Raw genomic sequence first — 17069 nt, forward strand, 5'->3', positions numbered from 1 at the left:
GGAGCTGAGATTGAACTGTAACCAAGTTCTGGCCTCTGGGGAGGAAGCTGGCGTTTTTCCTTTGCTTCAGTCTCTTCTGTGACCCCAGCACCTATTAGGGCTACCCACCTGACGTCAGGAATCTTCTCAGCCAGGCCAAAGTCAGCTACCACTGCAGAGTAACCATTCTCATCCCTCTTTATCAGGCAGTTCTAGGGTTCCCAAAGAAGAAGACAATGTGGCTCAGAAGGGGGACCAGCCAGCCATAGTGTTACCACCACCCCTCCCTGCCACAGGGCACCTTGTCTTCTCCTTGGTGAAACTACACTCAGGCTGACCCAGTGGTCAGACCTGGGACTCTGTCAGCCATGTGAAATGAGTTAGGCCTGGATCTTGGGTGGCTGCCATAAGAGTCATATGCTTCAAACAAATATTTATCTTTGCTTTTATATACTAAGCATGGTTCTAAGTGCCAGAGAAAGCTCAATGAACAGACATCTTTGTCCTCGTGGAGCTTAGAATCTAGTGGAGGAAGACGGACTATCAGGTCCCTGCCTCCCATCCTCTTTTCCTCAGAATGCAGAGACCCAAAGTAATATAAGTGTAGGACAAGTGCCAGGCCTGCACTACCTTTCATTGCCCAGAGGATCACAACCAACCTCCTCAATGGCATTAAAAGTCTATGATCTGGCTCCAACCACTGGCCTGCCCCCTACCCCCGGCTGCTGCTCCTATGCACACATCTCCATCTAAACTTGTCACAGACAAGCCTGACCTGTGAAGCCTGAACAGCCCCTTCAAGCCTTTGTCTTTGCTTCTATTGCTTCCTTCCATTTGGAATGTTCTCTCAACTCTCCTTTTCACCTCAGATTTTATGTGTTTTAAGGTAAGTGACCTTTCCATCCTGTCGTCTCCAGCTCTCACCACCCTCTCTCTTCTCAGCTCCTTTAACTCCTCCTCTATGTCACTTCCTCTTACAGTCTAACAGAGAGCAGGTTCTGGTTCAGGCCCTCTGATAGCACTCAACTCATGAGAGAGGCTCAGGATGTGCTCACTGAACAAATGCTGCTGTCCCCAGAGAAAAGATGAACACAAATGGCTTGTAAATAAACACAAATCACCAACCGGCTCTCCGCAAACAGCTACATTCAAAATAGCCCTACACCACTCGCTCATGAGGCACCTCACACCACCTTCTTCCTCCAAAGGCAGGAGAGAGTAGGGATCCTTGGCTCAGGGACATTTCTGGGGCCAGCAAGACCCTATTTGACCCAAACCTACCCTCCCTCCTTACCAGGTTTGGCATGCAGTTGCCAAGTCACCTCCTGCTTACTCTACCTCAGGTACCAATCACCCCCCGCCCCCTACTTTGGCCTTGACATTATCATACTATTTTCTCCCTGAGCTGGAGGGAGCCTGTGATTTCATCACATCTAACCTGGGCCCGAGTAGACATGCATCATCTCTGGCTTCCAAGCAGGACCATCCTTGTACTTGTCCTGGCTTTGGCCTTCCCATCAGGTTCTGCTGGCTCAGCACCCCATAACCCCCTGACTATGACCATGAGAAGATGGGCCCTAGGCCAGCTTGCCTATTAAACAGCTGAAGCCCAGGCCATAGGGCACAGGCTTATGAGGCAGTGGCAGCTCAGATCTGTCACCTATTTTTCTCCCCTCCTATTTGATCTGCAACTCCTTTCTCCTGTCTCCTAGGCTCAGTCTAAAGTCCTACTTACTATTTGCTTTATAGCCCTCAGAAACTGCCCTGTAAATTCAGCCTGGGAGGAGGAGATAAGGAACAGAACATGGCCACAGTACTCTGCCCTTGTCAAAGCTCTGTGGTTTCTGCCCGATCTTCACATTCATAGACATCTACTGTCCACTCACTGCAAATCATCCATCTAGGAGTACAGGACTTCACAGTAGCTTCTCTGAACAGCTGAGAAATGGCTAAGGCAGGGATGATCAGGGCCCCACAATATGGGGCAAGGCTACCCAGTTTGCCTCTGGTCTGGAGGGTGACCACTGCCCCTCATAAAGTTTCTCACAGCCAATAGCTGGGCATTGGAGCCAAAGACAAAGTTGGGATACTGAAAAACAAAAGAGCCAAATTTTAGAAGTCTGTATTTCTAAAGGGATAAGGCAAATGAGGAGGAGCCCTGATGGATTAGCCCTGGTGGTATTTTCCAAAATCTCCTGAGCCTGTCCTGAATGGGGTCTAGGCTAGCGAAGTTTGGCTGGCAACACTTGCCATTTTTACTTCCTTATCTCCCACTCATTCCTCATGGGTTTCTGCTGTAAGTTCTCACATGACTCTAGGGCTTTAAGCTCAATAGACAAAAATTAGTCCTTATATTAACTTGATCTTTCTGCTGTTGACATTGTTGATTCTTTCAACACTTTTACATATGATTCAGGAATCATTAATACTAGGAGTGCAGAGAATAAACAGTTGTGGTCCTGAAGCTAACAGACTAGCTATTAGAGGCTAGTTAGAGGCTATTCCTGTTCCCTTTCAATTTTTCTCTCCTGGCTTCTGTGACACTACAGCCCTGGTTTTCCTTCTCTACCTTTGGCTACTGTACAGGCTCCAGTGCAGGTACTTCTTCCTATCTCATGCTCTCAGAGTTCTATCTTGAGCCTACATCTCTCAGGCTCCATTTGTGCTGATGACTCCCAAATGTATATCCTCAGACCTGACCTTTATCCTCAAGCTTCAGATTTGCATATCCAGTCTATTTCTGGACATCTCCTGGATTACTCATACTGAATTCCATACATGCAAACCTGAACTCACTTTTTCCCTCAAAAGCTAAAGCTAGCTAAGCTAGCAACCTGGGATTCACCCTAGATTTTTTACTCTTACTCCAACTAATTTAGCTTCTAAATATTTTTCAAATCTGCCCCTCCCTCTTCATTGCCCACCCCTCCCCGCCCCCACCTTTGCATTAGTCCAGGTCCTCCTTATTCCTCCCTGGGATATTGCAGTGCTCTTCTAACTGATCTCTATGGTTTAGTCCAGGCTTGAACTCCATAATCCACCTTCCTCATTCCTGCCAGCATGACCTTAGTAAAATGTAAATCTGTGTTACTCTCCTGTTTAAAAGCCATCAATGACATACTGTGTGATTGTTTTTATATTAAACGCCCAGAATAAGCAAATCCATAGAAGTGAAAATGGATTAGTGGTTGCCCAGGGCTGAAGGGAGAGGGGAATAGAATCTGGGGCTTTCATTTCTAGTGAAATGAAAAGTGAAAAGTTCTGAAGTTAGATAGTGGTGATGGCTGAATATACTAAAAACCACTGAAATACATACTTTGAGAGGGCAAATTTTATTTTATGTGAAGTGTATCTCAAAAAGCTTACTTTAAAAAAACTGACTGGGGCGCCTGGGTGGTGCAGTCGGTTAAGCGTCCGACTTCAGCCAGGTCACGATCTCACAGTCCGTGAGTTCGAGCCCCGCGTCAGGCTCTGGGCTGATGGCTCAGAGCCTGGAGCCTGCTTCCGATTCTGTGTCTCCCTCTCTCTCTGACCCTCCCCCGTTCATGCTCTGTCTCTCTCTGTCCCAAAAATAAAATAAAAACGTTGAAAAAAAAATTAAAAAAAAAAAAGCTGACAGTGGTTTTCTTCATTTCCTGTCTAGAAGATTAATTCCAAGTTTGATAGTATATGATCAGAGTCCTCTCTTTTCAGCTCTTATTCCCCACCACTCCTACCTCCCAGTCTGCCCATTGTACTGTTCATGCCACTATGCCTTTGTTTATGCAATTCCCTTTGTCTACTCTGCTCTGGAATATTAGCCCCACCACATGCATGTGCACACACACACACTACTTATTCATAAGTAGAATTCCATTTTCAAGATTCAGCTTAGGTATTTTCTCTTCCAAGAAGCCTGCTCTGTACCCTTAGGTTGGGTTAAATACCACTTTTTCAAAGCATCTTATGCATTGCCCTTTCTGTAACCTTAGCATCTGCTATATTATAATGAAAGTGTCTGTACAGTTCATTCCCATGACTATAGACTATAAGCTGTAGGAAAGCAGTAATGTCTTAAGAGGAAGGTGGCCCAGAGAATACTAGGTAGTATCCCTTCCCTAGGGTAAGGGAAAGATTGCCTACTTCTGTCTGTATGGTACCATAGGAATTACAAAACATTCTTCACAAACATAATCCTAATGGTTCTTCAAAATAACATTGTCAGATGCGCAGATCTAAGATTTTTACATTTAAGGTGATAAAAACGAAGCTTTCAACTCTAAGTGGTAAAGACCCAAGTCTCCTGATTCTAAAAGGTTCTCACATAATGATTCTGTCCTCCCCAGAAAAAGAGGCTGATGAGCTTTCCCTTGGGGACAGCAAGGTCATGGCAGGAGCAATGCAGTCTCAAGAGAGTAGCCTGGTCCATGGAGAAGGCAACACTGTGTACAATAACATAAGACCCTTTCACTTGTGACTGCAGCCCCTACCTCAAATGTTGCCCTTGGATTCAAGGGCATCTAGTACAATGCTTGCATTTCTCATCTAACTTGGATGCGGCCCCAAAATAGACTATGTGGCTATAAAGTACAAAATATGAAGCCAGACCAATTTTCAGGCTGTGTGAGGTGCAAGATCCATTGCATAGAGGATAGACACTTCTTTATTCAAAAGTATCCTTGCCTATAAAAATTTTTTTTCCTTGCCTATAAAATTAACAACACAGTAAACAACAGATTTTGGTGAGGATGCTGAGAAAGGGGAATCCTTTTACACTGTTGTTGGGAATGCAAACTGGTGCAGCTCTGGAAAACAGCATGGAGGTTCCACAAAAAGTTAAAAATAGAACTACCCTGTGACTTAGCAATTGCACTACTAGGTATTTTCCTCGAAGGATCCAAAAATAGAGATTCAAAAGGGGTACATGCACCCCAATGTTTATAGCAGCATTATCAACAATAGCCAAACTATGGGAAGAGCCCAAATGCCCACTGACTGATGAACTGAAAAAGAAGATATTGGGGGGGGGGGGGGTGCACACACTGGAATATTACTCAGCCATCAAAAAGAATGAATTCTTGCTATTTGCAACAACAACATTGGTAGAGCTACAGCATATTATGCTAAGTGAAATGAAATAGAACACTCAGAAAGACAAATACCATATGATTTCACTCACATACGGAATTTAAGAAACAAAACATTAACATATGGGAAGGGGGAAAATGAGGGAAATAAACCATAAGAGACTCAATTACAGAGAACATACTGAGGGTTGATGGAGGGAGGCGGGTGGGGTTAGCTAAATGGGTGATGGGTACTAAAGAAGGCACTTGTTATGATGAGCTCTGGGTTTTATATGTAAGTAATGAATCACTAAATTCTACCCCTGAAACCAACATTACACTATATGTTAACTAACTTGACTTTAAATACAAATTTGAAACAAAACAAAACAAAACAAAACTGTCCTTGCCTAGAGTAAGCAGCAAACATAAGAAAGGCTCAGACAGACTTCCCTGAGGTGAGGGTTGACCTTTTCAGCTTCAAAAAGGAGCCCATGCACTGCTGCTACTTGGCTCCCATTCTCTGTCCTCACCCCTATTATAATTCATCACACCATAGCAGAGAGACTTCTATGTTTGCCTCTTCAAAGACAGTGAATGATCCCATTTATCTATGTGTCTCAAAACCTAGAACAGACACACAGAAAGGGCTTAGCAAAAGTTTGTTATATGAAAGTTTGGGCAGATAATTGAAACAACTGGGGTTCTTTTCACATATGTCAAAGGCATACACTAATCATACATTCAACTCTCCATTGTGGGGACTGAGCTGACAAGAGACTCAAAAAGAGTGGGCACGAATGCATTTCTGGAAGCCAACACAAACCCTTCAGAACTGGGCCACAGTAGACACTTGAGAGCAGTTCCTGAGGTCTCCTAGAACAGCTGTACAGTCAATATTGACACTGAATAAAACCACCTGAGCGAAGAAATGCCAAATCCATTTGTTAATGTTAGTTCCAAGCTAAAGCTATTTCTGCAACAACAACAAAATGGCTTTCATGTGCCATCACCTCTTTCCCCTCACACAAATTTCTCCTCACACAAATTCACTCCATTAACCCAGTTAGGATCAGAGAGGAAAGTACTGATTCTACATCTCAAGAAAGGTTCAGAGGTTCTTTTCACAGCACAGGGAAATCAGAGACTGAACTGCACTCCTAAATGCTCAGAGGCTGCTACAGTCCAAGTTTCTTAGAAGATTATCCAGTTTACTGTAATGTGTCCCATCCCTTGCCCTCTATCCCACCCTGTGATGCCATATCTTTACCCCAGCTCTTATGTAATAATCTTCACATACCTGTCCCCCCAACAAGACTAAGAGCTCATGGATAGTAAAGATTGGGTTCCAGTAATTTTCTATGTCTCCAATACTAGGTCTTCTAATAGAATAGTATGAATGGTTCCCCAAAATTATTGATGTTATTCATTATATTTAAAAAAAAAAAAGAGGGGAGCCTGGGTGGCGCAGTCGGTTAAGCGTCCGACTTCAGCCAGGTCACGATCTTGCGGTCCGTGAGTTCGAGCCCCGCGTCGGGCTCTGGGCTGATGGCTCAGAGCTGGAGCCTGTTTCCGATTCTGTGTCTCCCTCTCTCTCTGCCCCTCCCCCGTTCATGCTCTGTCTCTCTCTGTCCCAAAAATAAATAAAAAAACGTTGAAAAAAAATTTAAAAAAAAAAGAAAAAAGAAAAAAGAAAAAAACCTACTACAGGGTGCCTTAACAGACACTCTGTCTCTCCAGCACTCAATGTTGTTCCTAATTCTTGCTGTCTTCAGTCTCTGAAAACTGGCATTTTCTGCTCCTAGTTGTGTGGTATAGCCTAAGACCATAGTTGAATAGGCTTTCTACTCTGGTGGAGTCACCAGAGTGGTTTCTTTGGAGTCAGTGAAAAACCAAAACCAAACAACCAAGAATAGAGGTACAATTCATAATTCACACTCCTAGGGATAACCTAAGAAGTAATGGTATTAAGCAGAAACAAACTGCTCTCGGCTGCTCCTACAAGCCAAACCTTATGTGTAGTACTAGTTACTCCCAGAGCTACTGATAAAAGCCTGTGTGTGGTGATTGCCACTTCTTGATGGAGCTCATGAATTGAGTTTTTTATTTAAAAAAAATTTTTTAATGTTTATTTATTTTGAAAGAAAGAGCGAGTACTAGCAAGGGAGGCGCAGAGAGAGAGGTGAGAGAGAATCCCAAGCAGGCTCCGCACTGTCAGCACAGAGCTCCATGCTGGGCTCAGTCTCATGAACCGTGAGACCATGACCTGAAACAAAATCAAGAGTCGGACACTTAAATGACTAAGCCACCTTGTGCCCCCATTTGTTTTTCTTGAACTTGAGATTCCCTACAGTGCACTTCCCAACCTGTCTCCAGGTTGCAAAGTCATTTTTTCTCACAACATGGGAGTATCCTAAATATCTCCTTACAGTTCAGATCCAAGAAATCACAGCCTAGAGACACGGAGAGTTCTTTCTCCTAAGTTCCTAATTTCTCTTCTCAAGGGGATACCCACTCCCCATTAGGAAATGGACCTATAGGTCCAAAGAGGTTAGTCATTGTTACAGTACAACATGACAATCCCAGACAGAACTACACTTGGACACTAGCATGATGGAGCAAAGTACTTTGGAGGCACAGAGGGAATACGATCAGCTCTTAGGAATTTGTTGGGGGGAGTTTTGTTCCAGAAAGCCTAGCTACCCTAACCTAGTGATCTTTCTTTTCCCAAAACCAATGGTCTGAAGCTGAACACTCAATTATTAAATGCTGTAGGCTGTTCTTTAGTTATTTCCCAACAGACTATAAGTACCTCTAGGTCAGAAACTGTCCTTTTCTAATATTTCTTCACCCATGGTGCCAGGCATAAGAGACGCTCATGTAGGTGTGGGGGAAATATATACATAGATAACTCATCGGGATGTTTCTCCACCTTGGAAGAAATGATGCTTTCTCAGTAGGAAGCAAAGATTTGGTTCTGGCTGCACGCTCAAGGTGAGAGAAGGCTATCAACCTAAGGCAGTATCGTGATATACAACCCTACCCATTTACCTAGAATAAGTACAGTTTTCTTAGTCTTGATTTTGTAAAAAACAAAGGGATAAGATGACACCTTCCAGGTCCTAACCCTTACAAGTGCCAATAAAGATAAAGGACTCCTCATAACTAGGCCTCAGTTGGTCACTGGATTCCACTCGCCAGTCTTAATGCTGCTTCAGTAACAGTGTAGCTGACTACAAATGGCCCTGCCATACCCAGGGGCCCTACACTCACCTCCCCAAAGCTGTATTCTCTGTAGTAGTTTATAAACCAATGGCCAGGGCCCCTCAGGGGTAGTACTGCTGTTTGGAACCCCAGAACCACTGTAGTGAAAGGTAGCCAGCGACTTACTTCTCTAGGCCTTATTGGCTCTGAGAGTACAGCTTGCTTGTGTTCCTTTGCAAACTTTCTCTGATAACAAGCTTTGTTACCCCTCATTCATGACAGAAGGGGTACAGGAGTATGTATATGCATGTCTGTGTATGTGCACGTGTAGATGTTGAAGGTGGAGAATTAAATGACAGCTATTCTTGGACAAGTACAAACTCCTCTAAACATCCGTAGAAGACTAAATTGCTCTTGCAGAGAAATCATATTAGATGATTTACAGTTCCCACATCAATGATCAAACAGTACTATTTATATAAGCCTTGTTATGGTGGTGTCTTGGGCCACTTGGCCCTGAGATGCCTGCCTTGTAGCATGGCCAACATCCTCTAAAAGCAACTCTTTTCTAACCTGGTCACATAGCAATTTGGACAGTAAGAGACTAGCTGATGCCAAAGAACTGGCAGAATGGCAGAAACTCAATCACACAGATAGAAAATGGGTCAGTACGTTATGGCCCTCAAAACCTGCACTCAAATGACAAAACCAGTGAACTTCTGTTCTCAGTTAAGAGCTACTTCCTGGAGGCCATGAGAGAGAACACTAAGACATAGGCTCCCAATTTGCCTTGACTGCTGTCTCTCCTATAGGGCAAGAATCTCTTAACCCTCCTCATGCCAACTGCTCCTGCAACATACATTCAGATTGAAGTAAAGCATTAAGGTTCTTAAGTGTTGCCTGGCTCAACATTCAACACTCAATCCTGCTGAAAGATTGGTTTTCTAAGGACAGCTATACTATATATGTATACTAATATACAGAGTAGTAAGTTGTATTCTCTGTGATTGAATGTTAAATCTGTAAGAGATCTCCATTATTTCAAAGTTCATTAATAATTGGTTTTTTTAATACTGCTTTCTTGGTAATGGAAGACAATGTCTCAAAGAGTTGTGCAAGAAAAGCCTTCATACCTTAGATGTGAGGTCCCGATGAAAAATGCCTTTGAAATGAAGGTAGCTGAGGCCCACTGCTATGTCATAGGCCAGTTTCACCCTCACAGTCCAGGGCAAATGCAGGTTACTGTCTAGTAATTGTTCCAGGTTTCCAGAGTTGATATACTGCAAAATAGAATGGAAAACCCAGCCACCATTTGTCAGGAACGTTTAGGCTGGTGTTGAAACCATTAGAGAATAAACACCTAGAAGATAGAGACTCTAGGTTTTTAATTTTTTTTTTCTTAAGTTAGTGAGGGTTTATTCTGCATCCAAGCACTACGGTAGGTGCTACACACAAAGACCCTTTCCTTTGAAGAGATCACAATCTATTCAGGGGTACAAACTATATCATGTGGTAAATGCCAAAATATAGCTTTGTACAGGTACAACAGCACTATGAGTGGATAAAGTTACAAAACCAATCTCGGCATGTCAAAGGACGCTATACAGAGGAAATAAGGAGTTAAAAAGATGACCTGGGGAATCAGGAAAGAAAGATACTACATACAGAAGGAGCAACATATGCAAAGTTATAGGTTAAACACATGGTGCATTCAGGAAACTAATTTACTCAATATGGCCAGAGTGCATGAATAGTAGAAACAGGTGAGGCCAATATGTTTTGCTAAGATATATGGACTTTATCCTTCTATTGGGAACAAAATAAGCCTTTTAAGCAGAAGAGGGAAATGTTCATATTTGCTTTTTATTTTATTTTTATTATTATTATTATTATTATTATTAATGTTTCTTTATTTTTAAGACAGAGAGAGACAGACCCTAAGCAGGGGAGGGGCAGAGAGAGAGGGAGACACAGAATCCGAAGCTGGCTCCAGGCTCCAAGCTGTCAGCACAGAGCCTGACGTGGTGCTCAAACTCATGGACCATGACATCATGACCTGAGCGTAAGTTGGATGCTTAACTGACTGAGCCACCCAGGTTCCCCTATTTTTTTTTATTACTTTTTAAAAAGTTTATTTATTTATTTTGAGAGAGAGAGAGAGAGAGAGAGAGAGAATGAGAGAGAGAGAGAGAGAGAGAGAACACGAATGGGATAGGGGGAAGAGAGAGAGGGAAAGAGAATTCCAAGCAGGCTCTGCATGGTCAGCACAGAGCCCAGCATGGGGCTCGGTCTCACAAATGATGAGATCATGACCTGAGCCAAATGCTCAATTGAATGTGGCACCCAGGTGCCCCCATTTTCTTCTTAAAGAAAAGATTATTTAAGCAATGGTATGATCGGTGGGTTAGATGGAGAATATGGAGGATAAATAGGCAATTATTACAATAATCCTGATGAAAGAAGGGTGCCTCAGTTAAGGCAATAGTGGAAGTATTAGAATAGAGCAAGATTCAAGATATATTTTTAAATGGAAGAGTCAAACAAACAAACAAACAAACAACTTGACTACCTGGATGGGGGGATGAGGGCAACAAAAAGCTCTAGGTTGATCCTAGGTTATTGGTCCCTGGATGCCATTATTAAATATCCACAAAATAGAAGGACAGGTTTTTAGAAGAAGCAAGGTTAAAAGATAGTGAGTTTAGCTAGGAGATGTTGAGTTTAAGGGCTTGTGGGACAGCCGAGGTGAAGATGTCCTATAGAGAATCAGCTTAAAGTTTAGGAACAAAGTCTGAGCTAGAGACTAACATTTAAAAGATAGTAACATTGAGCTGAAGTAGTCATGATGCCAAGGGATGTATGAAATTGTCCAGGGGTTAACATATAAAGTGCAAATTAACAGAATCTTAAGGAATGGTAACGTTTAAAGGAGCAGGCAGAGGAAGTAGAACCAAGGAAGAATGTTACCACAGAAGCCAAAGAAGGAGAACATTCCAAGGTGGAAATGACCAAAAGTATCAAATGCCATAAATATCAAGTTATGTGAGCATAAAAAGTGTCCACTGAACTTGCAACTAAGAAGTAATTGGCAACTATGGCCGGAGCAGTTAGTTAAGACCAGAGTTAAGACCAAAGGGAACGGAGGAGTGAGTAGGAAGATAAGGCTGTGGAGAAACTATATGACGATGTACTCTTTCAATAAAGTTGGCTGTTCGTCATTTCTACATACCCATGAGGGGCTGCTTTGCATTTTTCTTTTTTTAAAGAACAAATAAACCTTTTTATAAAGAGATTCTAATAATAGAAACAATAACAATAGCAATGAAACAACAATGGCAACAGTTAATATTTATTTATATAGTGTTTACTTTGTACCAAGCACTAGTCTAAGAACTTTACATTAATTATCTCATTTAATCTGCACGTAACCCTATGAGTTAAGTGTATTATTATTCTCATTTTATAAAAGGCATTTAGAGGTTAAGATCTAGGGTTCAAACCCAGACAGTCTGGCCCACAGTCGATGTTCTTTACCACTACATTACATTAGAGTTAGAAGCCACAACATCTGAGTCAAAGAGCCTCATACAGAACAGGAGCTCAATTTTTTTTTTCCAATTAGGTAATGAATTTATTCAAACCTTACATGATATATTATCTCCCTTCTCCTTCCAAGAGAGAAAGAGGGAAAATTCCTCTAAGCCTAAAATTAAGCTCTTAATATCTATTTTGGGGGGGGGGGTGATACTGAATTTTCAAAAGACTAGGGAACCTAATGGGTTAACAGGCAAGAAATCTGAAGTTTAGTCCAATTCTGCCTCTTAACAACTATTTACCTTTGGACAAATCAACTAATGAGGCTATCCTTCAGTTTTCCCCTGTATAAAATAGATATGATAATTCCTGATCCATATAACTCACAATGTTATTATGAGGATCTAATATAAATACATGAAAGTGCTTAGAAAAAAATTTAAGTGCCATATAATCTGAGATTTTATGATGTAGTAACATAAGCACCAAAAAGAGCCAGCTGGGGGCAGTAGGATGCAACACTTTAGATCCTTGGATGCGGTGGATCAGGTTGGCTCAGGCAGAAAGAAAGGCTAAAAATATACCTAACTTCTCAAAAGGGAAACTTGTCAGTCTGCTTACTTCTGCTTCATAACCCATCTTGGAAATCTCAAAATGAGGCATAATGACAGCATTAGAATAGCACCTTTAATCTCTTCACTCTAGTTGAATCTGTCCACAGTTCACAATTGAGGAGCCCATTTGTTAAAAAGAAAGTGAATTTGCAAACTCCAAGCAACATGGAGACAATGAAGTGGACATCTAATCACACAAATTTCTTCAGTTCTGAGAGTCAAAACAGTCTGAAAAGATGGTGGTTCACTTCTTTGATATGGTGACAATGTGACATGGAAAGCCTGACTTCAGGAGCCACTGAGGTTTCCTAATTGAGGGTCAGGCAGAAAAGACTATGATGAAAAGGCCGTATCTGCATTCTCTCTAGGCCAGGCTAAGCCAGGACCCTTGATTCTGCTTTGGAAAAACACATATTTACTCTTTTCAGCATGTCTCAGGACCTGAGAAATCCACAGACCAAGGCAGAGGGTGGAGAGCAGAAGAGAAAGGTGAGACAAGGTGAGGAATCACACCATTAGTAGGCTCTGGTTTTTTCAACCAACATGGAAGAAGCACAAACCAGGACCAGAGAAGGAAATTAAAGGGAGTTTATTGTTACAGCCTGTTCCTCTTGCCTGCTTTTGGTGAATATTTTTAGAAGGGGCTGATAGGCCTCTGGGCCTTTAGAAACCGTAACTTCGCAATGTCTCAAGACCTTTGCATATGTAAGTAAAGGAAGTTCGAGATCTGCCAACAAGGAAGACTTCTAAGTTGCTACATACTCTGTGTGCCCATTAGTTGGAATGTTCACTTCCCCATAAGCAACTCCCAGTGCTGGCTCAGCTGGCGTCCTCTGAACAAATCCCTCTGTGCGAAGCAGAGGCAAAAGCAATTGCACTAGCACATTCAGTTTCTCAACACCTGCTTTGCTTTGTTTTCTTCCAGACCACTCCCTTGACCGGCTCTACAAAACAACCTAAGGCATTGGCAGTGTATTTAAATAACCTACTAGAGAGAGTTTTACACTTTTTATTGCTGTTCTTTTAAACTTTCAAGTTCAGAAAACTATAGTATCAGCCAGTCAAGTGTCATAGGTACTTTGGTACCTCTTATTGACGGATCCCCAACTTTATCTACACCAAAACCTGCCTTTCCTTCTCCTGTCTAATAAAATATTATAACAGAGTTTCTACCATTTCATTTGTGTTTGATACTTGATTTCATTAAAGACTCTTCATAAAAGCAGTAAATAAATAAATGTGTGTTGGAGACTAACAATATTATGTATGCAGGAAATCATACGTCGATACCATAAAAAATCACCAATGGGTCAGATTAGTGGACACTCAGTTCTCCACTCAGGAATATCAATTAAAATTACTTCTACCTCATTTATTGAGCACTTCTCTGCCTCCTGTCACCCCCATATGACAGTAAGAACTTATCAGTTTACATCAGCATTATTTTCCCCAGTGATTAGAAGAGTGCACTCCACATAGTAAATGTGGGTATATAAAGATGAATAACAGTTTATATATACCTTAAAGATGTCCAGTGAAAGACACAGATGTAAGTAAATAATACCAATAACCCTTTAGTAGAGGTAAATACTTCAGGTATGAAAGTAGAAACTGACTCTCCTTGAGTTTGGAAAATTTCAGAGAGTGTGGTAACATCTGAGTTGGATCCTAAAAGATAGCTGGGAGTTGTGTAGGCTGAGAATATGGCTCTTCCCATGTATCCCAATAGGCTCTCATGGTACTAGTTCAGACACAGACAGACACATAAACATACCCACACAGAGAATATTCTGGAGCAGCAGTAGGCAATACTTAACCTCTCCTTAAGGTAACACTGACTACACCCAGGGCTCCTATTCCCAATTCTTGTTGATTTTAGTCAGCTATAGTAGGATCACCCAATCATAACCATCAGAAGAATAAGACAAAAGGGTTACTTTTTTTTTTTTAACTTTGAATTATCAATCTACTGATACCTGCAACAAACAAGCTTATCTCTAAACATTGGTTCAAAGGCATATCCAGAGGCTCTGAAGAAAATATCAACTGTAAGAACTGTTACTCCTTTTAGAAAAACCTACCCAACTGGCCTAGAGCTAGGGAACTCACCCAAGGCAGATAAATATGCTGCCATCTAACTACCACAGATCATTTGCTGCCACTTAATTAGCAGGGCTGTCCTGAGGAAGATCTATCCATCTCTTTATCCATCCACCTACACAAACACTGAAAACGTATTATATGAAAACACAAACCTAAGTGGGGCCAGTCTCTGCTCTTAGTTCACAGTCCAGTCTAGCCTAGTTCACAGTCCAGTTGAGATGATAATCAACTAAAAATTTTTTTTCACACAAGACAATAACCTCATATATCCTATACAGAATTATCATTTTAAGAGTAATGTAAAAACTGTGTGGGAAAGTCAGGAGCTGAAGCCAGGAGAATAGTTAGGAGGCTTCTGGAATCATCCAAGTGGGAAGAAGTAACAAAAGCCTGAATAGGACAATGACAGCAAGAATGGAAAGGAGGTTAATATCTGGAGACATCTTAGAGGTAGAAGCAACAGGGTTTGATGTTTAATCAAAAGCAGGGAGTAATTAAAAGAAATAAGGTATACAAAGTATGCCTAGCATAGGGCTCAGCTCATTCTCCCCACTGTCAAGATTTTATCTTCATAATCCATCTCTTGGGTTATTCCACTAGCTGTCTAACTAGTCTTCTTGTCCCTTTCTTGAACAGACTTAGCCCTCATTCCAATCCTTTTTCCATAATACACCACAAATAATCCTTCTGAAATGCCAATCTAAAGCCAATTCCTGTTAAAATTATTCAGTGATGCCCTATTTCTCTTAGGATAAAACCCACAACCCTTACTTAGCATGGCATAGGAAACCTTTCACCCCTGCTTATAAAGGTCTGATCCCTGCTTACTTGCACATTTGTGCACATTGCTGTTTTTTGTTGTTGTTTTGTTTTGTTTTGTTTTGTTTTACCTGGAATACCCTTCCCTCACCCAGGCCTGGCTAAATCACTCATTGTCGAGGATTCAGTTCCATTTCATGGAAGCCCATATGTAGAACTAGGAATAAGAAAGACATTTTTTTGCAAAAGGAACACATAGATAAAGTGCAGAGATTGGTAGTTATTCCTTTTCTTTCTCCTGAATAAGGTATAAGTAGAGAGAGGGGATGAAACTAAAAAGTAAAGGGGCAGTACAGTATAATGGTAAAGCCTACATACTACAGAGTTAGACTGCCTAGGATTGAATCTAACCTCTGAAAAGCTGTGTAACCCTGGGTTGGTTATTCAATTTCTTTAACACTCATCTATAAAATGGGAATAAGAATAGTATCTAATGGCAACAACCAAAAAGATTAGTACCTAACCTACAGAGTTATGAAGATTCAATGAGTTGATGTGTAAAATGCTTAGAACAATATCAAAGAAAGTTCTCAGTATATGTCAGTTGTTGTCTATTGCTGTTATTATTTATTATTATAAATATACACTATTTTTAGATAAGTTCTGAAACACCACGATGAAATGTCTATAATTAATTTGTCAGACCATGGCAGTACTAAAGGTTTATAGGTAAAGGTATACTATGATATGTTATGTGTTGAATTATGTCTCCCCAAAAGATATGCTCAAGTCCTAACCTCTGGTACCTGTGAATGTGACCTTATTGGGAAATAGGGTCTTTGCAGATAGAATTGAATAAAGATGGGGTCATACTGGAGTAGAGCAGACCCTTAGCCCAATAGGATTGGTATCTTTATAAAAAGAGGAGAAGAGACACAGACACAGGGGGAATGTTATGTAATAAGGGAGGCAAAGATGTGAATGATAAGAGTGACACATCTGTAAGCCAACAGATACCACCAGAAGCTAGGAAGAGGCAAGGAAGGATCTTACCCTAGAGCTTTCAGAGAGACAGCATGGCCCTGCCAACACTTTGATTTTGGACTTCCAACCTTCAGAATTGTAAAACTGTAAAAGAATAATTTCTGTTTTTATAAGCCACCCACATTGTGGTGCTTTTTTATGGCAGCCCTAGGAAACTAATACATGCCCAAAACTACATTTTAGAAAGATCATGCTGACAGCAGGATAGAGGAGTAACTAGAGGAAGGTCTGGAGGGTACTGCAACAGTAGAGATGAGAGGTGACCAAATGCCTGACTTAGAGTGCTATTATTATAAGCATGAGAGGGTGAGCTAGAGTTAGAATATGCAGAGACAGAATCTAAAGGATATAGCAACCGAGTGGTAAATATGAGAACTGAAGGAAAAGAGTTAAAGACAACTCAAAGATTCCAAATTTAGGTGTTCAGAGAAGCAATGGGAAGAGATCCTATAATCGTAGGTGCCGTCAGTAAGTCAGAAACAGATCAGAAATCAGTATTAGTGTCAAATCAGTATCGGCTAAATCAGTGACTTGTGAAACCTCTGTTCTTTGGATGAGCCCTCTACAGATGAGGGCCTGGGCCCCGACCTAGTTTTCACTAAAGCCCAACAATGCCATTGTGCTGGCCACTGTATGTCTTTTGGTCGGCTCCAAACACAAAGGCTAGCAGACATCCCATCCTGCTGGCTTGGTTTAAAGAAGAAAAGAAAGCTTTGTTACTGCCTTGGGTAATTTCAGGACAGGCATCCCAAGAGCGCCCTGTGGGAGGCTTGTGCTCCAAAAGAGG

At 41.5% G+C, this 17069-nt stretch overlaps 1 protein-coding gene across 2 annotated transcripts in view; it reads right to left on the reverse strand.

Annotated features, from left to right (window-relative positions):
• Window positions 1-17069, reverse strand: part of TESK2 (testis associated actin remodelling kinase 2) — a 134897-nt gene that overhangs the window by 3629 nt on the left and 114199 nt on the right. For both annotated transcript variants that reach the window (XM_043574796.1, XM_043574797.1), the window contains 2 exons: window positions 9362-9508; window positions 109-191 (listed from right to left, as the gene is read on the reverse strand). In XM_043574796.1, coding sequence (XP_043430731.1) covers window positions 109-191; window positions 9362-9508 — 230 coding nt within the window. The remainder of the gene's footprint in view (window positions 1-108; window positions 192-9361; window positions 9509-17069) is intronic.

This window comes from Prionailurus bengalensis, chromosome C1 (genome assembly GCF_016509475.1).
Source record: "Prionailurus bengalensis isolate Pbe53 chromosome C1, Fcat_Pben_1.1_paternal_pri, whole genome shotgun sequence".
Taxonomy (NCBI): Eukaryota; Metazoa; Chordata; class Mammalia; order Carnivora; family Felidae; genus Prionailurus; species Prionailurus bengalensis.